The 26,778-nt window shown below is 40.1% G+C and overlaps 1 protein-coding gene across 1 annotated transcript; it reads left to right on the top strand.

The window, feature by feature from the left end:
• Positions 1–16: 16 nt before the first annotated feature.
• SPTY2D1 (SPT2 chromatin protein domain containing 1) lies at positions 17–18,237 on the top strand. Its single transcript, XM_059825782.1, has 7 exons — positions 17–76; positions 10,064–10,178; positions 11,631–12,947; positions 13,014–13,292; positions 14,124–14,280; positions 14,949–15,026; positions 17,191–18,237. Exons 1-7 carry the CDS (start codon positions 17–19, stop codon positions 17,285–17,287), a joined length of 2,103 nt encoding a protein of 700 aa, XP_059681765.1. The 3' UTR covers positions 17,288–18,237.
• Positions 18,238–26,778: the final 8,541 nt, after the last annotated feature.

Raw genomic sequence — 26,778 nt, 5'->3', positions numbered from 1 at the left:
CCTCCCCGGGCCAGCCATGGATTTCCGCAATATTCTCGTGATGGCCTCGGAGCAGCAGGGGCTGAACTCGGTGCCGGTGAGCTCGGGGGCGGCGGGGACTGTTGCGGCGGGGGGTAGCGGAGGGGGAGAAGCGAGAGGCCGGGGCACGGCGGCCCCGGCTGCCCGCACTCTAGTGGCCTCCCGGGGGGGCGGTTCCCGGCGGCGCGGGGCCGGGCCGGGTCGTGCGGGAGCCCCGCGCCCCCCTCGCGGGGCGTCGAGGGTCTTGCTTGGGCCTCTGCCCCTCGCCGCGGCCCGCGCCTGGGAACCCGCCCGAGGAGGCCGGTTCGTGGGCCTGGCTGGCACCGGCGGAGCCTGCCCGGCCGGCCCCGGGCCGGGCCTTTCGCCTCGCCGGCCGGAGGTGCTCGCAGCTGGGGGCTGGAGAAGCGTCTGCGCGCAGGGGGGGCCAAGCGGGCTGCCGCTGTCAACAGGTCTGGCCACGCTTGGAGCTGGGAAGGGGCAGCCGGGGTTTGCGGCTTCTGGTCGCCGAAAATACCGAGATCCTGCGAGCAAAAACGGTGGTGCAGGGGAAGGCAGCGGTTGTGGTTAGAAGTCGGGTAAGTCCTTTTGTTTGCTCGGAAAACAGAAGTCTGCCACGTCTCAAATGCGGGTCGGAGACAAAGAATGACAAGTTTTGGATGAACGGGCTGCGTTGTCCAATACCTTTGTATCTGTTGCTAAGGAATAGCCTGCAACAACTCTGTGGGGATGATTGGTGAAAGGCATTTGGTTTATTACGAATATTATTCTGAAGTCTGTATTTCAGCACTTTGTATTTTAGCTCAAGCTATCAGTTTTATGTTGATTCAGTATGAAATAACCCCCTGACTTGGCTGAACGAAGTCTGACAGTAGGAAGGGCCTGTGGCCTTTCGGTACGTTAGTATACTGGGCTTCATTCCTTTGGCAGGACCCAAATTATAAGTCATGTGTGCTTATTTGGATAAAAAATATTTTCTCTTTGGTAGCCACCAGCTAGGGAAACACTTCTCCTGTCTGTTCTTTAACCCAGTGCCAGAGTTCTGTGTTTCTATGATTAGCTTGCTTAAACCAGTGTAAATGAGAGGGGTAGTTGTTTTTAGCATAAACTATAGGAAAAACAGAAAAAGTGTACTCTTTAGTTCAGACACAGCTGAAGTGGAGACACTCAAGAATTGAGTGGCTCAGTCTCTCTTTCAATAGTCTCTCTATTACTCGTAAGACTTTGGTAATGTTCACTAATATTGTCACCAGTTGATAGTATGGACCAACCATATGGTAGATACATGTAATTTGTCAGATTTTTAAAATCTTATAAAATGTACTTTTTAATATTTATCTTGATTTAGTTTGTCTCTGACTTTACATAGAAATATGGTTTGTAACATAAATATGAACATATCAAATATATAAATACTTTAAGATATTTAAATGCCTGGTTTATGACTCTTAAAACAAGCTGTTCCACTAAATTGTCATTGGGTTGATGTAGTTCTTACTTTAGGTGTTTAAAACTTCTTTTTACCTTCTTAGTTTTCTCGTGCAGCTTTAATGTACTGTAGCACTGTTTTTTGTCACATGGTTATAAACCATGATGATGAATAGAAATACCTGCCATGTTCTTTGTTGCAGATGTGATGGTGGAGGGAGGCAATCCTACTCATTGTGCAACGGATGAGGGTTTTGTTACTCTTTTTAGAAAAGACAGGATTAGGATTTACTTACCTGATTGACTCATGGAGTGAGAGTGCAATGCAATCCATAGCTGAAGTGGTTTGGTTTCCTGCTGTTCTAGCACGTTAATGGTGCAGCTTTTAACTGTGAAGTTGGCCTTAGTCTTTGAGCAAAAGTGAAGCTGCACTTGGCACTGCTTGCGGTTATCTGCAGCTGTTAGGCTTCAAAAGAGGGCTTATGGAGGTTTGCTGATCAATGGACATCAAAGTAACTCCACTAGATTAAAGCTAGTACATAAAATACCTTCATATAAGACAACTATAATTAATCTTAAATATTTTTATTAAAAATACCATACAGACTAATTACATAATTTACTGGTATGTAAAGTTAACAGGTTTCCATAAATGTTAGTTCCTGCATTAATCAGCATATCCCCTGAATTTCCTTTTGAAAAGTTTAAAATAAACTTTACAGTGCACTAAATATTACATGCCTATTGCAATGAAAAATGGAGTAACATGCACAATAGTGTGTATACATATCTCAAAAGTAGAAACTATAGAAAAACTCTATTTAAGGAATAATACGGTCTTGTAGTGGAAAAGAGGGACCTGCATAAAAGAGCTATTGCATCATGTCCCTGTAAAAACGGATCTGCTTGTTCATCTCCCTATGGAAATCCAGATTCAAAAGGAACATTGCTGAAATCAGCTGTTCAATGCCCTATTCGTTGCATCAGGTTTTGTTTCTAAATAAAACAGTACATATAGGAACTGGTGTATAAGCTATTAATGATGTGTTGCTAACAATCTTTATAGCAGTTGCTGAAAAAAGCCCCAGTTTTCTTCACGTAATGTTCCATAGGGGATTCGGTGTTGTGTGTACACATCTTGTTAGATGTGTTCATGTTAGCAGTTCATTAGATGTGATCTTGCTTTGATTAGACATGATAACAGTTATGAGACTTAATGTTGATTTCAGTAAGATTTAAATACTTTCTATGTCACTCTTCTCTTTCTGGTGAAATTGGTATACTGTGTTATGCCGCAAGTTCTGTGTGACATAATGGATGTTGTGAAGCACTTTGAGTTGTTTGTATGGAAGATACTCTTAAAAGTATGAAATCGTATTGCAGTTTTTTTAAAAAACACAGGGCATAGGTGGAACCAAGTCATTCTTTTATTTCACCTTGTTTCTACTGTCATTAATAATTTATTAGAAATTATCTCATGTAGCTCCCTACTCCTTTTAACTGAAGATGAATCTTTGGTGTACAGAACTTACAAAAAATCTGATACAGAATAGTATTTAACTATAAAGAGGTGACCCAAAACTGAAACAGCTTGTCATCCACGTCAGCACTTGCTGAAGTCTCATTTTAAATCAGACTGATACATAGTGAGTATGAACTGTTACAAAATAGCCTCCAGTAAAGTTGACAGATACAGGTAGCTACCAAAAATTAAGTATTTGCAAAGTAAAACAGCAGCAAAATCCCAGAGTTTGTTCAGAGGACCCTGTGTGTTACAGAGCCTGCCCCTGAAATTGTCATCTACAAACTGCTGAATGTTTGCCCATAGGCAAGAGAAATATGGAGAATGGCTGTGAAGTACGGATTGCTGTCACAGAATCAGACTCCTATTCAATTGGTGTGCAAGCATTTATTATGTGGTTAAAATTCATCTCAAAACAGGGCCTAGAAATGCTTTGTATTATAGCAGCACCCACATGAGGAGAAGTGCACGATAAGCAATGTAAAAAGTTGGCAAGGGGCGAGGAGGGCTTTTATTCTCAACTTGACTGAACTTGATAGTTGAGTTCTAGGCGCTTGCAAGCAGTGACTAAAATGTGTAAAACTTCCAGCTTTCCTATTCCTGGTCTCTCTTTTCACGTAAGCCCATGAAAATGGGGACCACAGTACCACTACATAAAAGAAAGCATAAAGTATGCTTTTGATTTTTTTCTTTACTGTGTGAAGCAACATTTAACAGAAGAAATTTCTGCATTTTTTCAGCTAATGGTTCAGCTGGGGTGTTGTGACAGCAGTTGCAAAATCTTAAGAAAATTATTTTTGCATTTTTAGGAGTAAAATGTATGACCCTGTTGAATTGGTTTTGGGAGATGAGAACAGCATGAGCTGATAGCTAAAATACTCTTATCAGTAAAGCCTTTCTCTTGGTAGGAGTTGTTAGAACCTGAAGAGGATCAAACAAATTTAAGCATGCTTGGTGACTACCATTTACTTTGTCATAACTAGGTACTGATCACAGTAGTTGAGAAAGCATTACATGACATATTCTAAGGAAGTCTAACTGCAGAGTGAGCGGCTGGTAACTCCAGCATGGTGTCTGCAGAGTGCACAGTGCCGAGACTGCGGCAGAGGCCTTGGAAGTACAAGCACAGGATGACAGCAGAGGCCCCATGGCAGTTAACACAAATGACCACTTATCAATTTGGAAAGCTGCCTTTTGAGGGACTAGTGTTAGGGCATTGTGAGAGGAGTGACACAAGCAAGGACGTATGTGTGGCTTAACTGGGTGAATGAACCCATTAGTGATGTTATCAGAAAGTTATACCCTGAAGAATATTTAGGGGGAAACAGGGACTTCCCACTGGAGGAGGCTATGTGTCTTGATGAATGGTAAGGAAGATCAGGAAAAGTGTCGTAACAGGGTACAGGGGTCACAACTTGCTGGCGAAAAACGAGCAAAAAGGAAAAAAAACAACCCCGCCCTGTGAGAACCTCTGCAAGCTGCCCATACCAGATAGCACAAATGGAATTGTCTTTACATTGCCTGTGCAAGCCCACAACAAAAATGAGTAGTTGCGCAGGTGCTCCACTTGAGAATCAGGTTTGGCAGAATTGATCCCTCATATCTTGCATTGCTGCCTGTGTAAGTATTGGTCATCGTTAAAGGCAATACTACTTCTGTTACTACTTAGTCCAGTATTTGGTATAGACCTTTTGGGGCTTTGTTTGGATGCCACAAAGCTTGCAAAAAAATTGTAAAATCTGTTTTACAGTCCAAGATTTGGCACTTGAATGCTGACATCAAAACAGCAACAACTGTATCAGCATTGTGTGCCGCGTTTTAAAGTCAGTGGTTTAAGAGCAAGACCTTGCTTGCAGGTTACACAGCTAAACTTGTGACCTGGAGCTTGCCTGCTGGCCAAGGCTGGCTACTAGACACTGGCACTCTGTGTTTAAGGGATGGGTGTCTTATTTATATATATCAGATATAGTTTATACACGTATCTCTCACAAGTCAGTTACACATGTGTGTGAATGTATAGGCACATACAGCCTGGTGGGGTTTTTTATCTGCCATATTAATACCAATCATTTTTAATTCATCTTTTTGGTTTGAGGTATACTTTTCAGAGAAAAATCTGCTTCTTTGTCAGTCATGTATGCTAGATAGCCTACTGAAACAGTTTATTCTGTCTGTGAGTGGAAACCAAATAAGATTTTGCATTGTAATGGACTTTCCACCATACTTTTAAAGTACTGTTCGTCAGATTCAGGGAGAGCCAGTTATCAGGTAGGTAGTTATGGTAAGGTTTGCAGAGATGAGGGTAAAAAAAATGAGGAACCTCAGGAGAAATACTACTCACTCTTAGGAAAAGACTTGTTATTTCTTGAGGGTACACAGTTGAAGAAAGGCACTTCCACAGCCTTTACTTTTTCCTTTGGGTAAAGCAGTGCCCACTTTGTGTATCTCAGCAGTACTCGGTTACAGCTGTCACTAGGTCCTACCCAGAGAGATAATCAGTGTTTACAAATTGAGTAGTGCAGTGTTCTGGGAACAGCTTGACCTGCTCTCTCCTAAAGGCTAAGCATTGCTGTTTCTCTGTTGATTTAACCAACTTGGCAATAGCTATAAAAAGCCACAGTGGTGCTGCTGCTTGGATGATAAAGTAGTGACATGCCCTGGCTTATTTTGTCTAGTTTACCTGGAATCTGATGCATGTTCACTTGCACTGTAAGTAAAACACTTTATCACTGCTTGTGGAACATGTGCATGGTTCAGTGTTTTTAAAAAACCTAAACTCGGGCTGGTTATTTTATGCTATTTCTAAATGAAGGGGAACAAAACTTTTATCAACAATAGTAGTGATTCACAGTACAGGAAACAGGTATTCATTTATGAATTGTTTAGCTATGTTTTCAGTTGTTAGTCAATATCAAGAAATGCTACTGATAGGAAGACTTTTAGATCTTGAATTTTGTACTATTTGCCACATTAGTGGCAGTGAGAAGACAGTGTGTCTGTCAAGCTGTTTTACAAACCTGTTCCTGGATAGGACTGTTGGTTATAGTGCAGAAAAACAAAGCCTGAAAACTGCTTTCCCATCACTTTAATTCTTTTATAAGGATTCCTAACAGGATAGATAAATCTGCATTTCTCCCTGCTGTTTAGCAGTTTTGAAAGATGCTCCTTAGGCCTAAAAATCTTTCAGAATCGTAGAATCATTTAGGTTGGAAAAGACCCTTAAGATCAAGTCCAACCATATCCTCTGTTTCGAAAATGCTCTGTTTTGTTTTTAAGAATTGTGTAGAAATTGAATAATTAAACCAAGTTTTGCCAGATTAGGTTACCAATGGCAAAACATGATATTTTCAACTTTGGGAGTAAGATAATTTACGTAGACAATATACTCATAGTAGTATACTACAGAGTACATCAAATTGTTCCTAAGGTACTAATTTGCTTGAACCTTTTTCTGAAAGGATTTTCACTGATAATGTGTGGATTGCTGTGTTTCTCTATCTGTTCTGATTTAGATGGAGCATGCCGTTTACTTTGGGCCACTGAATCATGAGGTACATTTGAGCAAAAACTGAGAGGCAGTACTGCATCGTGGTTCAGGTTTCCTGAACAGTTACGTCTTGGAAGACTTTTGGTGTAAACAACACAAAAACTGGGGAGGGAAGGACTTCAGCTGCCCACGAGAGAGGGGCCCAGCTCCAGCTAGCTTCTTATCCTTTATGTAGTCCTAGCTATGATGATCAGTTCTAATGATTTCAATTGTAAGTACCAAAAATTGTTCAGAGTTGGAGCTTCTCCAAGTGACAAGGATTTACAAAATCAGTTCTCAGATTGTGGTAAACTCTCTTGTGCAGAGGTGAATCTTGGTAAATGAGCTTGACTGTCATAGGTCTTTAATGTGATGAGGCAACTTGTCAGGTTTTACTGCTGCAACGTATGTGGATGGTGATCTTTATCATTTGTTTTAGTAATTTCAGAAATTACTGAAGGTGACTACAAATAGCTGTTATTGTAGCTGCCCTTCTTGGAGCCAGTTCTGGCGACGTTTTAGAAAAGAGTCTCTGAACCTTGCTTCTTAGTGCAGTATACACAAGATAATGTATGGGTTTGCACATTAGTAATTAAAGTAATTCAAGGATCTAGTCATGTGCTGCTGTTTCAATGAATTAGAAATTAGAACAAAGGCTTCCATTGGGTAATATTGAAATCTGTAGGGAGTTATGCTACTAGCTTGCCTGATTATTGCTTCTAAAACATTTGTATGTAGGTATCTTTACGAGATATTTTAAGTCAATTTTTTTTAGTTAAGTTTCATAAGGCTATATGAGGATAGGAAGATATTTATGGGAACACTGATTTGTGTGGCTTTTTTATTAGTGATACTGTTTTTATTTGGGACCGTATTTCACAGCTCTTTCATTTGGTGATGTTCCTAACTTTCTATGTGGAAGATCTTGGTTAAGATTATAATCTATTGGCTTACTACTCAAAAAACCCCCAAACTTCTCAAACCTCAGATAGAGTTGTTGTTTTTTTCTAAATGTATTCTTCTGCTTTCCATCTGCTTCTGGGTTTAACTGGCTTCTATTGTATTTATCTTTGCAAGTGTCTCTGTCCTTCTCATTGCTTTGTTTATCTTCTCTAGTCTGTTTGTGGGAAGAAGATCAAAAAAGTCTTTGTTTCTTTCCATTTTATCATTCTAAAGCCCAATCTGATAATTGATACATTTATGAAAGGTAATGTCTGAACAGGTGTAGCACACGGGTGCAAGTGTTTCTTACAGATCCCAGTAAGAAAGGCACTCAGACTTTTAACATATTGATTAAAATAACATTTATTGGAGATAACAGGAGAAGGAAAAGGGGATAGTGTAGATAACTTTACATCTGTTCAGCTGCTGGAACCCCAAGTTGTAGAGCAGGCATGGCAAGCCTGCTGTGCAAATCCTGTCTGTGGTGAGGATCACCAGCATTCTAGTCTTTAGAGCCTTTATAGGATGTTCTTGGAAGTAAACAGCTCTATAACTTCCACTGCCAGGCAAAAAGACGTTATATGAAAACATGCTGCTTCACTTCAAGATTTAATGAGACATAGAATATTTGGGTTGGAAGGGACCTTTAAAGGTCATCTAGTCCAAGCCCCCTGCAATGAGCAGGGACATCTTCAACTAGAGCAGGTTGCTCAAAGTCCCGTTCAACCTGACCTTGAATGTTTCCAGGGATGGGGCATCCACCACCTCTCTGGGCAACCTGTGCCAGTGTTCCACCACTCTCATAGTGAAACATTTCTTCCTTATCTCTAGTCTGAATCTATCCTCTTTCAGTTTAAAACCATTACCCCTTGTCCTGTTGCTACAGGCCCTACTAAAAAGTCTGTCCCCATATTTCTTATAAGCCCTCTTTAAGTGTTGAAAGGCCACAATAAGGTCTCCCCAGAGGCTTCTCTTCTCCAGGCAAATTATACCACATGCAAGTGGTGTAATTGCCAGGTGCCAAGTGGGGGCTGCATATTCTGTCACAATTAGTCTGCTGAGTTCATCCAGTGGTCTCAAGTGGTAAGTATAGCAGAGTGCAGGCTTGCGCCTGTACAGGTCAGCTGGTATGCGGGTCACTAACTCGCTGTACAATAGTCTTCTGTTTAAGATCACTGCAGCGGGAAGTAAAATCAGTATCACTGGTTTTAGATTAACCTACTAATTATGCTGGTGAAGTCAGTTCCAACTTACTTCTGGAGTAATTCCATTTCTTGAGTTGATTTATTTTTCACTGAATAAGGTAATGTGAAACTGAAATGAGTGTCCACAAAAAAGCTGAAAGCCCTAATGGACCTGTAAACCTGCAGTCTGGAATAGAAGCGAATCTGGCAGCTTGGGCTGTCGTTTGCTTTTGTTTCGTGCTTGGTAAAAGACTAAGGCTGAACTGAAATATTTCTATTCCGTTAGTGATGCATCTGTTGCATTCCTTCTCAGTCTAGTGCATTTTACTCATTTCTCTTGGTTTCCCTACCTGTCTTCTGGTTTCCTGTTCATTCCTTCAAAAAGCTGAGTGCGCTCTTGTCACAGATGAGTGGAATGCATCTCACTCAAGAGAAGCAGTCATATGTTTTATTGAGATAAAATAATAATTTAAGAGTTCAGTAAGTTCTATGGGATTTAACAAAGTTTTAACAGTGGTTAGAAGGTTCAATAAGTTTGATGGCAAGGGTCACCTTATTAATTATTTAATGGAAGAAACATACAAAGGAAATTGAGTTAGAATCGAGTCAGAGACCGGAGATGCAAAGAGTAAGGAGGACCCTCGTATTGAGTCACAAGGTTCAGAGTGGACCCCCTTGCTTTCTAAATTCCTTTTGGAGTCTAGGTGTGGCTGGATCCAAACTTAGTCTTGGGCTTGGTCAATGGTTTATGTCTAATGGAATTATCCATACAATGTTTATAATATTACTAATCCATATAGCTACTCAGTATTGTTTCATAATACTAATTCAGCATGCTGTCAGTCACTTACCAAGGATCTGTTGTGGGTACGGGATATCTCTGCCTTAGGTAAGGAAGGATCTCTTAGTCTCAGGTAAGGGATCTCTGCTCAAGGCATCCCTGCTCAAGGGGAGAGTCACCTGGTGTGTAGTCCAGCTGCAATTCAGGGAGAGCTCAAATTAGGTCCATCCTGATGGTAATATTTACAGGGTGAAGTAGCTGGCTGCTAGTCAATAGTATAGACAAGGTAGATGTCTTTGTTTTAGCTCTGGTATCTGGTTCTGTACTTTGGTTATCTTTTACTTTTGGGTTTTGAAACCACCTTTCAAAATATTTTTCAAGACACCTTTACTCCCTCGTACGTGAGCCAGGGGCTTTCTAGCTTGCAAGTTCACCCGGAGGACTTGAGGCCTGTTGCTCCTTAGTCAGCCTGAACCAAAGTATGGCTAGGAGTCAAGTGTATCTGTCACAACTCTCAGCTTCAGTGGGAATTCATTGTTTGTCTATTCTGTACTATCTCTGTGCTTGAAGTAAAGTACATGACTGTTAAGCAACTCCTCAGTTTTTAAAACTTTTAGATTTTTACATTTCTTAACTTTTCTGACATATTTCTTCGTTCTTTGCAGAAAAGGTACAGTTTGGCTGTTGGTCCTCCCAAAAAGGTTCCAAAAGTCAAGGGTGTAGAGTCTGCAGCAGTGCAAGCATTTCTCAGACGGCAAGAAGAAGAAAAAAGAAAAAAAGGTAACAGTCCAAAATATTTCCTGTGGGAGACTTTCACTGACTCTGTGAGGCTTTGTCACCTGATTCAAAGCACTTGCAAATACAGCTACACATACCTTTCTGGAATTTATGCGCATAACTGATGCTGAGGAAAAGCCAGGACTAAGTAAGGACTAGGGTTGTTTGCTTTCCTAGGGAGTTAAATATTAATCAGGTACACTAGTATTTACTGTTGGAGATTGAGAAGTAGTTAAGGTGAAGATATCCAAAGAAAACCTCTGGATTTTTGGTAACTTAACTTTGAAAAGCTTTATCTGTGTGAAAAAATGGTAAGAGCTCCTATTGCTGTGTCTTAATCTAGTGTATCAATACAGTCTGAATTTTAAATCTGTATGGCAGAGGCTTTGTTTGAGCCACAGTTTTTCTGCTGTATTATATTTCCTTTAAACAGTCTATAGAATAAACTAATACTGCATCACTTCTGATGTTAATGTTTTGTTAAAGATAACCAAATCTGATGGACTGGATGGCCCAGGGTGTTCTTCCTGTCCTGGGCCAGTCATGAGTCTGCTCCTTATCCCTGCTGCCAGGTCCAGCCAGAAGCAAGACTGAGCATGAATTCCACATAGGCATGCACGTGCTCGCACTCTGTACAGTCACAGCCCTTGACAATAGAATAACATAGGCAGGGGATGGTACCTTTACAGGTATCCACAGCATGAGTAGCCCAATCCATTTTCTAGGAATTAATGCTTTTCCTGAGTCCTTCTGGTATTTGGCCCCCACTCCCTTGGTCTCTCCAGTATCTGGCATTCATACCTCTCATCCTGTTCACCAGCTAGTTCAGCCTGAATTTTGTCAGCAGATCCCACACAGACTCAAGACAGAGAGCATACTTATGCAGAAAATAGCTAAAACCAGTTCAGTAAGAACATAGGACAGACTGTGGAGATAGGGCACAGGGTTCTACCAGAACGTAGTGACCAGCATCTTGCTTATCTATGGCTGGCTGCTTTTGTCTCTCCCCTACACCCCTCTATGGACACACTCGGCCTGTTTTCCAGTTTTTTATCCCCGCAATACTCTTCGGTTCTCTCCCTTTCGTCATCTTCCCTTAAACATCTCTTGCTCAGGCTCAGAACTGCTTCCATTATCCAGAGATCCCATAAGTCCTGTACCTCCTCACACGGTAACTCTCCGTAGTTTGCATAGCATTCTGGAGAGTTGCTTTGGTTGAATCACCTTAGTGGGTTTTGCAATAGCAGCATTTGACTTAAGTGTTCACCTTTGGAGTAGCTGATGCAAGTGGGTTAGCTTGCCTTGTTGGCAGACCTCTGATCACTTTCTGGTCTATTTTGAATAGTTGTTAGCCAGATATCCTTAAACTACTGTCCTAAATGGTTTATCCATTTGGAAGAAATTGAAATAAAAAGTAGTCCTTTTGCATAACTTTCTCCTGGTTTTCTTTTACAGCACTGGAAGAAAGAAGAAAGAAAGAAGAACTCTTGGCTAGACGTATTGAACTGAAACATGATAGAAAGGCAAGAGCTATGGCCTCACGAACAAAGGATAATTTTTATGGCTATAACGGCATTCCTGTTGAAGAGAAGTCTAAAAAAAAGAGGACTTGTGAGAATGTTGCTCAGGCCCCAGAGGCTGAGTATGCAACAGAAGATGAAACTGAGCAACTTGAATACAGTCAGACTGAATCTGAGCATGAGCAAGAAGAATATGAAGAGAAACCATCCAAAGTTGCAGTGAAACCAAAGGCGCCTCCCAAAAGTGCACCAGCACCTCTGAACTTCGCAGAGCTCTTAAGGCTTGCTGAAAAAAAACAGTATGAACCAGTGGAAATAAAACCAGTGAAAAAGGTAGAAGACAGACCCAGAACAGCAGAAGAATTGAGAGAGAGGGAGTATTTGGGACGCAAAAACAAAAGAGTAGAAATGCATAAGAAAAGTGACAAGGAGATTAAGAATATGGGGATATCCAGTTCTTCAAAAAAAGTGACTTCTCAGAAAGAATCTGTAAATGCAAAACTTAACAAAAGCTCAGTAGATAAACATTCCACTCCAAAAGGCAGTCTGTCCTCTTCTATGAGTGGTATTGATAAGAAATCCAAAGCACCAGCATTGACTGAAAAACACTCACGGTCATCATCTTCCTCCAAATTTGATCAAATGGCAAAAACCTCACAAAATGGTTCCTTAAAAAGTTCTACTGGTAGCAGTCATAGTAAATTACCTGTCAATGGTATTGGAAAGTCTGGCTCAAGCTCTCATGTACCACACTCAAAACCAGCAGCCAATGGGGCTCAGAGGCTACCATCTGCTAAAGAATCCAGCCTGAAAAAGTCTGCCCATACAAAATCAGGAAATGCTGCAGCCCTTCAGCATGGAGTCAACTCCAATGCAAAACGATCAGGCAGTAGCTTAGGAAAAGGAGGACCTGGACATCCAGGTGGCGGTTCAAGTGCAGGACCTGGGCGCTTGAGCAGCAATTCTGGCGTGGGACCTGGAAGGCCGGGAAGTGGTTTAAGCTCAGGACCTGGGCGACTGGGCAGCGGCTCAGCTGCAGGACCTGGCAGGCCAGGCAGCAGCTCAAGCCTGGGACCTGGGCGACTGGGTGGCAGCTCAGGCATGGGACCTGGAAGGCTGGCTGGCAGCTCAAGCACAGGACCTGGGCGACCAGGGAGTGGCTCAAGCATGGGACTAGGGCGACCAGGCAGCAGCTTGGGCACTGGACCAGGAAGGCCAGGCATCAGCACAAACGCAGGACCTGGGCGACCAGGCAGCAGCACAGGTACAGGACCAGGAAGGCCAGGAGTCAGCCCAAGCACTGGACCTGGGCGACCAGGCAGTAGCTTGGGAACAGGACCAGGAAGGCCAGGAATCAGTCCAAGCACAGGAGCCAAGCGACCAGGCAGCAGCGTGGGAACAGGACCAGGAAGGCCAGGCATCAGTCCAGGTGCAGGACCTGGGCGACCAGGCAGCGGCTTGGGTACAGCTGTAAAACCGAAGTGTACTGTTGTATCGGAAACTATTTCTTCTAAAAACCTAGTCACAAGACCTAGCAATGGACAGATAAATGGAATGAGATCTCTTCAAGGGCATAGACCTGTGTTTCATCCACAAGGTATAAAGTTCTAGAGCAAATATTTTTTCACTTAGTTATGTTTTTTATTTTTTATATATGTTTGAGTTGAGGTCACTGAGGGTCTTTGACAATTACAGATGTAATTAGGAAGATTTGGACGAAATACTGTATTTGCCTTTTAAAGAGTGCATTTAACAGTAGAATGCTTTTTTCTGCTTTGCAACTTTTTATTTATTTTTACCTATGCTCATATTCCTTGAAATACAGGCCTGGGGTGTGAAGTATTTCGTGAAAGAAAACTAAGCAGCCTGTGATGGATGTTGGTATATGAATGCTGTTAGAAGGAAAAGAACTGAAGGATTCACTTCCTGCATTGCTTAATAAAGCGATATCACTTAATAAATGCTTAGTCTTTAAAATTTCATGCAGTCTTAAATAACAGATGCTTAAAGTGGTACATGAAAATTAAAACCATACAGCAAACCTGTGACTGATATTTAAGTGCTTTGGCAAATTCACCTTATCAGTAAGCAAGCGGTTCTAAAAATTTGTTTCTGAACATAAACAAGCAGCATGGACTCTAGCAAATAAGTGCCTAGAAAATGCTGACCGAGAACATAGACTTCTGTCTGGTAGTTTCCTCAGGATGCAGTTGATGATACTGATATGTAATCTTCTGTAGCACAACTTAGAGGAAGTATTTCCTTTTACTGAGTTTCTGAGAATTGCTAGTTAACTTGAGGCAGAGGATTTCAACCTTGAAGCCTAGAGCTGTAAAATGGCTGTGCCTAAGGTATAGCAAGGAGAAGTACTGTTAATGTTATATTAATGTTACTAATTAATGATTTTTTTCACTCCCTTGTCATTTAGGTCTTGGAAGACCACCTATTAGTTACAAGAGACAAATAGAAGATGATGATGATGATGAATATGACTCTGAAATGGATGACTTCATTGAAGATGAAGGGGAACCCCAGGAAGAAATATCAAAACACATTCGGGAAATATTTGGCTATGACCGGAAAAGGTAAGAAAAATGTCAATTTTAAGATACTGCAGGACAAGCAACAGAACAACAGAAATTAATTTAGCTCAACAAATAAAAATGCTTTAGAAATAGGGGAAATGCTGGTATCCAAAAATGGTTTTGCATTGCAGAAATTTAACAAGCGTTAGAGCTGCTTATGTGCTGGAGGGACCTTGAATTTTCACACTGCCTGCTGTGCTCTTCTGAGGAAGCAATGAAATTTGATGTGATAGGACATAGTTGGAAAACAACACAGCTTCTTTAGTCTCACCTCTATAATTCATGGCAACTCTTTCCTATTATTGGATGTTAAAATGCTTTCTATAACAGTCTGCGGTATTTCAGAATTCATCAAATGTAGCTGCCTGAAGATGAACTGCTAAATGCAATAGTGTTAGCTGTTCTCTAAGAGGCTCCAACTTGGTATGACTAGGAACTGCTGGAAAATGAAGGCTCTTATTTGGCTTATTTTAATACTTCCCTATTGTCTGACAATAAGGTATAAGAAAGCAAGCATTTTAAAGGCTTGTAACTTAGATCCTTTCAAAACATAAAAATCTGTGTATGGCAAGGTAATTATTCTGTCTAAGAAGGGATGTGAATTCATAACTCAAACTGTACATTATCATGGTTTTTTAGTGTGCTGAAAACTAATATTTAATTTCCAGATACAAAGATGAAAGTGATTATGCCTTACGTTACATGGAGAGCAGCTGGAGAGAGCAACAGAAAGAAGAAGCTAGGAGGTATGCATGGATTTAAACTCAGATAGAAAGTGGGTAGTTTGTTTATTGCCCAAGTCATGGAGCTAAGTTAGAGTGGACATTTGCAGCTTTGTATAGCAGAGGTAAATAGGCCTTACCGTTTTTTATAAGAAACCTTAGGTAAAGATGAAACTCAGCCAGGCGGTGGTGGGTACAGTAAATAAATCTTGTATGTTCATTCTCATGCATCACAAACTTTCCTTGTAAAAAAAAAAAAAAAAAAAATCCCAAACCAAAACCAACTTATGCCCAAAAACCTTTTCAAAAATACTTTAAATTTCAGTTGAAATGCTGAACCCTTTGATTTTCCCAAACATTACAACATTCTACTAGTTTGAGGTCTGGAAGATTTATTTGTTTTTATCTATATACATATGTTTGTGCATGGATATTTCTATGTACGTATAAATAGTACTCTGACAAACTTTTGTAATCAGTGATTTAAAATACGAAGATTGTATTTTCATATTGGTTTTGACCGTTGGTTTTGGCCTCTAGACCTGCACAATTCTTATGTTGCTACTATAAAACCTGGTGTTCATAAACTGATTTTCTTTTTGGTTTTAATGGCTGGTGGAACAAACTTTGTAAAAATTATAAGAGGTTTTTATAGATCATGGAAAATACTGGAATATACGGAGTTCTCAAGTTTTTTATTCTACTGAAATTTTTGTATTGTTATTCAGAAGGTGCCTTGAGCATTAGAAATGTGCACCTTTTTGAAGTTATAGTCAGTGTCCTTATTCCTCCTTGCTCCTGGGGAACAGCTGCAGCTCATGCAAAGCTATGAGAATGGAAGCTGTGAAATGGAGTTAGGGGAAACAACTGAGTTTTACAGCAATATTGCTATTGACCGAATTCTCTGAAGACCTAGAGTAAGGTTTTGCAGAGTTGAATACCTGGCTGACTTTTACCTACAAGTGCTGGCATAAAGGAAGGGGAGATAAGAAACTTGAGTAAAATTGAGTTGAACTATTTTCAGTGCTCAGCTACTTTTTACTGAGAGTTTGGTTAAAAGCATTGTGACCCTTGAAATGAGGAACTTTTTCTAACCAAGCAAGCCCACTAAAATGATAGTTGCTAAGTTCTAAGTTGAAATGAAAAATTATGCTTCAAGCCAGAGGTTTATCACATAGATCCTTGATGTGTTTGTTTCTATTCTTTATTTGGATGACTGCAGTTTCCTGAATTCCAGATGACTTTGCTATGCTTGTTTAGGCATAAAATCCATTTTGGAGCATGTACTGGAGCAGTTTAGCCCAGAACAGCTGAATCCTCACTGTCACATGGTTGAACCTTTTGCATGGAGGTGCATGCTACGCTGCCTTATGTTGCTTCGTAATGAACTATGGATGTACAAATGCACTTAGTAGGGCTGCAAATCAGGCAGTAGCTGATCACGAAATGGTACTTTGCCACACCCATTCCTAGCATCAAACCAGCAAGGCTATCCAGCCCTTATTTATTGAAGAGGAGATCAGTGATTGCAGATACTTTTTAAGTATCACTTTAAACATACTTCTAGGAAGCTGAAGAAATTATGCAGGGATGTAGCTAGAACATGCTGTATTAGCAGAGTCTCTTCCATGGGCCTATTCACCAGAGTCACAGCAGCGAGATGGACCGAGGGTGGAGAAATCTTGTGCTTGTAGCTACCTGAATGGTGCCTCGAGCCAGGAAGTTGCAACGAAATCTTTTGCGTCTCTACTGTTTGACATATCCATTCTCTCCCTTGCCAGTGTAAAAGGTTTAGGTGGCTCTCAGAAGTTGATGAGTCAGTCCTGCTGTGACTTGTATGCAAGAGTTACATTGGCAAGAACTGATGGATGTGTTTCAGCAGCTTCTTTTTGGAAAAAAAAATGACCTTTTGTATTAAAATCCAGTTTTGCTTGCAGTCTTTTTTTAACAAAAGTTTTAAATTTTCCCTCAAAAGATTTGATTCTAACCTAATGATAAAATCTTGTTTTCTTTTCTTAAAACTGTATTCTTGCCGTAATTCAAGAAAATTTGATTGTTGAACTGATCTAAAATTATTGCAGCTGATTTGAGCAAAAATTTTAGGATTGCTTTTCTTGGGGGAGGGGTAGAAGTCAAATTTCTTGTTTCTTGAGTAGCAGTGTGTAAAGGATTTCATCTTATTTGGCAGCTTGAGACTCGGTGTTCAGGAGGACTTAGAAGAATTGAGACGGGAAGAAGAAGAATTAAAACGCAAGAGACAGTCTAAGAAGCTGAGGACACATTAACTGACTTATGGTGTTGACTTTGTTCATGTTTCTGCTACCCTCTGCCTCCATACATCTCTTATTCTACATCAGTTTCCATTTGCTTGTTAGAGGGCAAAAGAATATTTAAAGGGATTAAAGTACTGAAAAGCAAGGCTTTAGGTTGACCTAAATAAGATATTTATTTTTAATACTTGCCAGGGTTGGTTTTTTATGAAGAAATTAATGCACTAATGCATATTAAGTGGAATAAAATTAATAGATGTTTCCATTGATTAAACCAGTTCAAGATGCCAGCAGAAATATTGACTAGCTATGCACTGACTTAGAACTGTGTGGGCCCATATACCAGTAAACCAATTTTGCATTCACTTGAAAGAAAGTAATAGCATTCTTGTTCCCTGATATTTCTTGAGACTTAGAGAAACTGCTTCATATCCTACTCTGTCTCCCAACTTGAGCCTCAAAGTATTGAAATGTCATCTTCTGTACAGAAGCAGCTTGGGTGTAAATTCAGCCGTTGCCACAGATATTCAAAGCAATAAAGTGCTGCATATTTTCTGATTTGAGGACCCATAAAAATAATTTGAACCTCTTTATTTTTAAACAGAAAAGTGCATGCCACTTGCAAATTGTACAGTTATAGATATGGCCAAAAGACTGTTGGCTTTTGCTGTGTCTGGAATTCCAATGCCAATCTAATTCAGTATGATAAATACACACCCTGACAACAGGAATTTCTAGTGTTTGTATGTAACTTGTGCTTTTGGGCTCAAGCATATGCTTGGGAATTCTTTTCCTGCCCTGTAAATCTTCAGATTTGTTTAACAGCTTATGCTGCTTTTACAAATTGTGTATGGTGCACATGTTTTTTCTTGCATTAAACATCCGATGTGTTAAATGATTTAAAATGTGAAGCAGTCATTTATCTAATTAGGTTTACTATTTAGAATTAAGTTTTGTTAGAATGTATTTGCAGCTCTTCAATATTAACAACTTCATGTTAACTAGTTAATACTTGTGATTAATTTCATCAAACCAAAAATCTAAAATGTTACATATAGCAGAAGAGTTAGTTCAGTTACTTATTTTAATGCCCATATTTGCACATTATTTCTAACTATGCACTTAAAGACTGTTTCTTTCGGTAACTGAATTTGTTTACAGTCAGCACAGGGTTCATGTAAGTCTGCAGGACTGGTACTGAGAGTCTGAAGCTCAAATCTGGTGTTGCATCTACTTCGATTTCCCCAGGCTGCCCTTCAAAGCTCACCAGTATCACTACTTAGCTTTGCCTCAAGCCCCAGGACTCCATTGATAGTACTTCTGGCTCAGCTGCTGAGGCTGTTATGTGTTAATGCTGGAAGTACTTGGAAAAGTACAAAAAAAGGCTTTGGGTGTTTGAGGGGGAAAAAAGTAAAGGAAAAAAAAGGAAAAAATTACCTTGTAGAAAGATGACAAAGGAACCTTTCCTGTCAGGGGGATATTCTTAACAGTGCTGCTTCTAGGAAGCAGTTCTAATAACCAACCTGTAAGGAACAATCTTGAAAGCTGCTAAGTTTAAACATCTGACTCTTAATGTAAGAAAAAACAGATTTGCCTTTTTTAAGATGTTTTCCGTCAGTGGCGTAGCATTTCACTGCCTCAGTAAAACACTGACACGAGTAAGCTATTGCGATAGATTCTAAAACCAATTCAGTATTAGCTGACAGAGAGCCAGATGAAGATCCCATCGTTGCTCCTCTGTATTTTTAACTTTCTACATTAACTAACGAAAACTGTTTCTCAGTGTATGCGCTTGAGACCGTGCAAGATAGTGTAACCTCACTGCTTGTCTAGAAGTGTGTTGTATTCACTCTGCTTCATTGGGACCATCTAAAATTTTCTGTTACTGTTCCTAGAATTATTGATTTAAGACAATGAACACTGGGACCATGATCAAGTTACTGGGTTTTTTACTTTTTAATTCTTGTTAGCTGAAGAAAGGCTCTAGGTCTGTCAACCCAGACAGCTATATCAGCTGTGAGCAACTTCCTGCGTGGTTGGGAAAAAAGAAGTCTCTTATGGAGCAAAAGAAATACATTAATTCAAAATTGGTTCAGTTGGGAATTAAATATGCATTTCAGATAAATATAGGTTAAATAAAACCTGATTATTTCACCACATTGTGATTATTTAACCATGCAAGATCAGTTAATCTGTAAAGCACTTTGTCATTTCTTTTAGATGGTGACTGGAATGTACTCTGCTAGCCTCCCTAAGACACTGTATAACTGTTTCTTCACACAATGATCATTGCTTAAATTTTGTCTATTTCATATGAAAACTTATTCAAGGACACATTTGTAATTTTACAGTCAAGAAGTACTTTCTCATAATTGGCATGGGATGCTAATGGTTTTCAAATTTTGTATAAATGTTTGGGTTTTAATGTGTTTGCATTTGCTGCATATTTGTAAATTGGCTAGGAAGGAACTAAATTTTTGGGTTTTTAATTCCTGACCTTGTATCCAAAAACATGTTTACTGTTTGCCAGATTATTAGTATTAATCTAACGAGAGTACTTCAGTACTTGTCCAAAGTGCATCTGAATTTGAGGTTAAGAAAAACTGGAAGAATGCTTATATTGGTTTATGAGGATCTGATGTTAAGCTAATGATTTAATTGTATTTAATGAAATTCTGGTTTGGTTTTTAGATTTTTAATTCACTGTTTGACAATGTGCCTTTTTACTAAATTGTGTCAAAAAAAAAAAAAAGAATGTAGGAGTATAAAAAGGTTGGTCTGTTTCTGCTATCTCAGATTCTGTATCCTTAAACTTGATAGTGTGAAATGACATACCTTTCATAAAACCCTTCCAGGTCTGACTTTGATTGCACAATTACAGTAGCTACTTCTTTACTGCTAATGCTAAATCAAATGAAGGGCACTTTCTATTGATGACTACTTTTTGAAAATGTCTTGTATTTACACTTGAGCTGTATTTCACTTTACAGCGATGTCTTTTGGAGGCCAGGGTTTTGCATATCACAGGAAGCCTTAGTGTGCAACTCTGTGCTGTGCTTTAAAATAAAAATCTTTCAAGAAGTATATGAGATCTCTATGGAAATCTGGATTTATTTTTGTGTAAAGCCCAAAATAATGTCCAGGAAAACTAATTTTCTATTTTTTTTGCATTTTGTAACATAATCTAGTAGCTGATGCATATTTCTAGATATAGCATATTTCTGGAGACCAAAACATGTCAGAAAAAAATAAATATATGGAGAGACTGGTGTTTAAATTGTGATGAATGTACTTCTATTTATTTTGGTGAGTGGGTGTGATGCAATATTAAAGTGTTGGTGTGTAAATAAGGGTGCTTCTAGTTTTAGCCAATGATTTTTTTCTTTGGGGATGTCATTTGTGCACAATGTCTTTTTACACAATGTGACAAATCAGGTTAAAAACTCGTACATAGCTTAACTGTTTCCTGGTGCTGTCAAGAAAGTGTATACTTTTGCACACACCAAATGCATATAAGTTTTGCAGAGTATGTATACAATAAATTATAGGCATTAAACATTTTACTGCTATTTCTCATTGGTTTACTTTATGGAAGATTTTTCAGAATTCTTTTCTGCTGTTTTCCTCTGAGCTGTCACATACAACAGCATTAGGCTGAATGTTCTCAAGAATTGTTCTCTTGTTCTCATGCAGCCAGCAAGAATGTATGAAAAATTAATGGAGTCACTTAAGCATTCAGAAAAGATCTGAAAATCGTTGGTGTCTCCTGCAGTTTAGGCTTGTGACATAGTATATATTTGGAGGTATGTGTATTTTAGAATTCTAATAGACACAAGTGTGCCAGTTGCCTTTAATCTCTTCCGTTTGGAGTGTGGTGTTTCATCCTGCAGTTTCACAAGCAGCATCTTTCTCAGATTCTTATTCCCATGTAAAGAATCTGAACCTCCCCGATTGCTGTCCCCCGTGGAACAGTTCACTGCTTTGACATGTGGAGGTGAATACCAGTGACTATTCTGATCAGCTAGTGCTGCGACCCACTTCCAAATAGATAAATGAATACGTGTCAAAGTGAGCCCATCTGCCTTTCCTTTGAAACAGCAATGCTTGCGCACTCTTGTGCGTAAAAAAAAAAAAAAAAAAAATTTTAAATGATATTACAAGTCAGCACTTAATCAGCATCCTACCTTGTTTTGAAGGCATGAAATCTTACCTTGTTTGGAATTACCTTGTGTGGAATTCCCTTGAGACTTTTAATGTATCTTAATAGCTGTAATCAGTTATTATTTCAAACAAGGGTATTCTGTTCAGGTGGAGGGTGATTCTACACTGAGTTGTTATCTTAATCCAGCCAGTAAAGCTGTACTTCTCTGGAAGCAATAACATGATTTTACTCACATTTGGAAAAAAGTAATTACAGGTTTCCCTTGTTTGAGGGCAGTTTTTAGTTGTAATTTAGTTGAAATAACATTGTAGTTCCACAAGACAGAACTGCAGTGTAATCATCCCATAGACAGCCTTTTCTGACCACTTGAGATGTGCATGGAAGCATGTATTTATTTTTCTATGAGCCTAGGGATGCAAAAATCCTTTGACATATCATGCTTAACATACTTTGCGGGATGAAATTAAAGACAGAAGAGGTTCCTGAAGTAATGAAACATGTCACCAGTTTAATACTAACTCTCTATCCACAACTGATGAAGGGGTTTGTTTTCCCAAACCATCTGGTGCTTAATTTGCTTTAGGATTTTTGCTGTTCAGTTCTTCATGGGAGTCTTGGGTTTTACCTATATTCTTTTCCCTGCACTGGCAAATTCATACTTTTTTTTTGTACGCTGGATGCAACTTCTGCTCAGTTTCTTAACGATCCTCAGTTGAGGAAAGGGAAGTATCTGATGCTGTCTCCTGTCATACTATGTGTGTGAAAGTTGATAGTAATTGACAATTTTAAGAGAATCAAGAGCTCAGGTGGGTTTTTTCTTGTTAAAGGAATGGGCTTGATTCTGACTTGAAAAACACTTGACTGTGGTGTTCCAGGTTCTATAGTGCACTTGGAATAACGATGAGAGCATACTTATGCACAGACTGATGGTAAAAGGATGTTTTTGAGTGCCTTACATGTACTTCTCAATGTATTTAACCTCTTTTGTGGACTTCTTCATGCGAGATAACTAGCTTCCTTGAATGATACACCTAAGGATATACAATGTTTGTTATGGGTCTGTCCTCCACTGCTTATTGCAGTAATTCTCCTTGCTGCCAGCTTCTTCCAGCTCTTGCATTGCTGGAATACTTTGTGGTCCTTCAACACATCCAGCATGTAATGAGATTTGTCCAGACAAAGAAGCGGTGTATATGTTAGAGCACTATAACTGCTGCTCTGCAATAGATAAAGGGCTCTGATTATCATTATTTTTGCATAGGAGGGGCACTAATGTGAGTCAATCCACTTTATCTGGTTCTTGATTGCTATAGAATGTGCAGGAAGGCTGGTTTTGAGACCTTTACAGCGGTAACAAATGTGACCATAAATGATGTGTAGACAGGCAGCCTGGTCACATAAGGTGAATCTTCAGAGTTCACGCGGAGTGACATGCTGTTAACAGCCCTCTTCCCCCAGTCAAAATGAGTGAACCAGCAAACCCTTTATTAACCTGGCTTCTGTTTGCTAGCTGCTGGTACAAAGGGAACGCGATGACGGCAGCGTATAGTGTGTGATGTGGCCCAGGGCTATGGGGAGCCCTGTTTATGAGCAGTGTGAGAGATGCTGAAACTTGCAGGAAAAATTAACTATTTTGTGGAAGACTATTTGCTGCTGTCTGCAGTTGGCAATGAGGTCTGACGTACCTCAAAACTGCTGGTTTAAATCCAGACTTGGTTGGATGGTGCTTTTAAACTGATAGTTATGATATATAAAATGGTCACAATGTAGTTCACACACATAGGTGACTTACTGGTTGTTCAGAAGAAAGGTGAACATGGAGACAAATAATGCTCTTACGCATATTTCCAGAGCTGAAGCCAGTTTGGGTTTTGGGAGGAAACTTGCTCCTGCCACTTGTGTTGCAGTTAGTCTTAATTTATTCCCCAGACTTCAGTATCTGGGATGATCACTCAAGCATATTTCAGAAGTGCAAATTTTGCCCATAGCATTTAACGTTTATAAGTTCAACTTGTAATTTCCATTCCATTACTCTTAACTTAATTTGAACAACTCATAGTATTGCATGATTTTCTCCACTAGAGAAAATTCTTTGAAACACTTTCTGAATTGTAGTTTCACGTTATCGAGAACCCTTTCTCTTGGCTTTGCTCTAAGCGAGCATACCTAGAGATAGAGGATGCCCACGGGTAAGCAGAAGAATAAGACTAGTATTTAGAGTATGGAAGTTTAAGACAGTAAAAATGATGCCATTTTCCTCTTGTGTGGAGCTGAGTAAAATTCAAAAGCCACATACTGTAGAACTAGCTCCATGTTCCATGAGGCTGCCATTTTATTTTGCCCTCTCCCTTAGCATCTGAGAAACTGCAGACTATTTTCTGTAGAAATAACCATCTTAACTTTTCTACCAAGTCTCAAAGAAAACGTCTCTGTCAGTAAGAGGACCCATACTGCTGGCAAAATGCTATGGTTTTGAATACATAGGGTGAGCTTTTATGGAGAAAGGACTTGTAATGAAGTTGGATGTATTGCTCAATAAATGCCAGTTTGGGGAATTTTCTGTAGCTTGTAATAAGAATAAGAATATTCTGTAGTAAGTAAATAAGAATATATGCAAAACGCTGTGGCCTCATTTCGAAGAGCACAGTGTTACCAGTCGCACTGGCTTTACCAGATTATGTGTTGCAAGTTGATATGCATTTGAAAGCTTTTCCAGAGCAGAGACAGCGTTTGATAATATAGGACCTGATCCTGAAAGTAAAGTTTCATATTTTTACCTCTAGAAATCATATGAACTTAGAAATGACACCAAATCAAAGAGATGTTAGAACTTGGGCCAATAGACCATCAAATAGAATAAAAGAACAAATCTTTTTGTAGCAGATTAAAATTTAATATGTCCGATAAAGGACGTCTCATTACTGTATTGCAACCATCCACTGATGGTGTAAGGCAAGGTGTGTTTATCTTCAAGACTGCAGTTAACAGAACACCCTCATTGCTCGTGGAGCTATCAGTATCTCTCCATCCGGCCGTGTTCAACTTCAGCACTACCCTGAGTGCTTCTGGCCTGCCTCGTACTGCTTTGGCTGATTGAAGCAAGTATGTAAACATACAGAGATGAAGTAAATAAACGGCAGAAAATACCTTCAGAAATTACACTTGTACTGCTGGCTTCCTTCTTGCTTAATGCTTGGGAGGTGCTGGGCTAGGGAAGTCGAGAACTAGCTTCAGAAACTGAAATATAGAAGGGAGCTTTAGTAATGAAAGGTAGAGATCAGGTATTGGGGTGGAGAGGAACTAATAGAGGACTGGTACAGGGTGGTATGTGGGGTAGCAAGGCTGTCTTCTGTGTGGGCAGAACGTTAGCCTGCTAGCAAGATATTTCATTACCTACAGATTAGTTGGCATTAGGATCTGTTAATTTAATGTAGAGTTACTCATTGCAAATGGAGTTGAGAGCAGATTTTGAGTCAGAGGGCACAGACACAGCTCTGAATTTAAAGGAGAGTTTGAACAGTGAGTACTAAGAAATTTGGATCTGTAGTTTGGGTGCAGGCTTAGTTGAGGGTGACCTCTAAGCCTTGCACAGAAATGGTATTACCAGTCTTATTCTTGAGACGATAGTGGTATGTTGCTATCAAAGGTGTGTTGTTACTGTTCTGGTTTCTATGATTATTTTGGTTATATATGCACATAGAGATTTTTAAAAGTGTTTCCAAACACCTAACCTACTAATAACTGTAAATATCTGTCAGACTTTCCTAATTGTTTTTACTGTGAAATAGGGAGAAATTAAAAATTTAAATGCCTGAGATTAAAAATTTTAAAGGAATGTTGTATTCTCAAACATCAGTCTGTGCTAGGACTTCTGTGAAACAAAAAGATTTTCAAATTATCTCTTAGAAGGGTTTAGATAAATGTTCGTGCAGATCATCTGTAACGGCTCATCAGAGGGTTCACTATGTTTCCATCCTCTGAAAAAGCAGGTAGCCATAGAGTCTGCAGGAGGCTGGGGTGAAGGCGGCTGTCATTGCATGTGTCCCAGACCAGAGCTCTCGGGGCCCAGTAAAGCTTTAATTTCCTGTTCCTCCTGTCACAAAACCCAGGGGGTTGCCCAGAGGGTCTCTACCACAGCGCCCACCACCCCAGAGAATGCAGTGTGCAAGGTTATACTGGTGACAGTCCCTGACGCAAACTTCCTTCCTTCCCTCTTCAGGGCAGGGGCTTCTCTGGGCTGTGGGGTCAGCGACACGGCACTTAGGACGCTGCCAGCCTCTCATGTACAGTGCAGAGTAGGGCCAGGGGCTCGGAGGTGACGTGCTGGGTTGCTGCTGCTGTTTCACACATCCTGCCCTGCTAGTCTTCTCCTGCAGGTCAGCAGCTTCTGCACAAATACAGGCCTCGAGGAAAGGTGGGACCAAGCAAAGTGGGACCACCAGGAAGGAGGAAAGGCGGTCCTCACCGTATCTCCTATTCACAGAGAGCCAGTCCATGGTGAGTTTGGTGTCCTACCCTATGTCTCACCCATTCAAGAGGTCCCATAACCCTTTCCCCCTCACCCGGGGGTCACAAAGCCCCAGCTGTCACTTGCTAGGGCCTGAGTGCCAGCCTGGCTGTTTCCACCACCCCCACTGCTGCTGCAGCCATGGGACACTATCCTCCTAAATGCCAAGCCATGGCTTTCACAACCCTGGATACAAGACACTGTTGTGAATCCACCTAGCTGGGATTCTCAACTGCAGGGAAGGCCAATATGTAATGGTCCCAGCATCCTACTGCAGAAAAAGGTAAGGTCAGTCCCTCCTCTTCAAGCTGAGTTGCCTGTTAGTATCTCCTTCCTGAAACTTAGTTGCACTGAATCTGGAAACTGAAGTGTCTGCTCTACAGTATACATCAGCCTCTGAGATGGAGAACATAATGTCTTAGTAAGCAATATTTAAAAATAATCAGATGCTGATTCATTGAGAAAGCTCAAAGGGCCAGAAAGCAGATCCTCAGTGTGTGTAAGTCAGTGTAAGTCTGCTGAACTACAGCAGCTTACCCTGGCAGAGGGCCTGTGGCTGCCGCTTGAAAAAAGCATCTCTCAGGTTCTGTCTTGTTAGTGGAGTGTGCAGAAACAGCTTAAAATCTAAAAGTGTTCTTTTAGGAGTTCTGCTAGTGGTATTATGACCTTCTTTTGCATAAAACAGCTAACACCTTTGCAGGGATGCAGATTGATTTTGAACCTGCCTCACAGTACTACTTCTTCAGTATTATTCACAAAACAAACAACATCCAAAAGGTAATGACCATTGTACAATCGTTTGCAGAACTTCATTACCAAAGAGGTACTGTGCTTGCT

The sequence above is a fragment of the Gavia stellata genome, chromosome 17 (assembly GCF_030936135.1).
Source record: "Gavia stellata isolate bGavSte3 chromosome 17, bGavSte3.hap2, whole genome shotgun sequence".
Classification (NCBI taxonomy): Eukaryota; Metazoa; Chordata; class Aves; order Gaviiformes; family Gaviidae; genus Gavia; species Gavia stellata.
The sequence above is the reverse complement of the archived record's forward strand: the minus strand, read 5'-3'. Positions and strand labels throughout refer to the sequence as shown.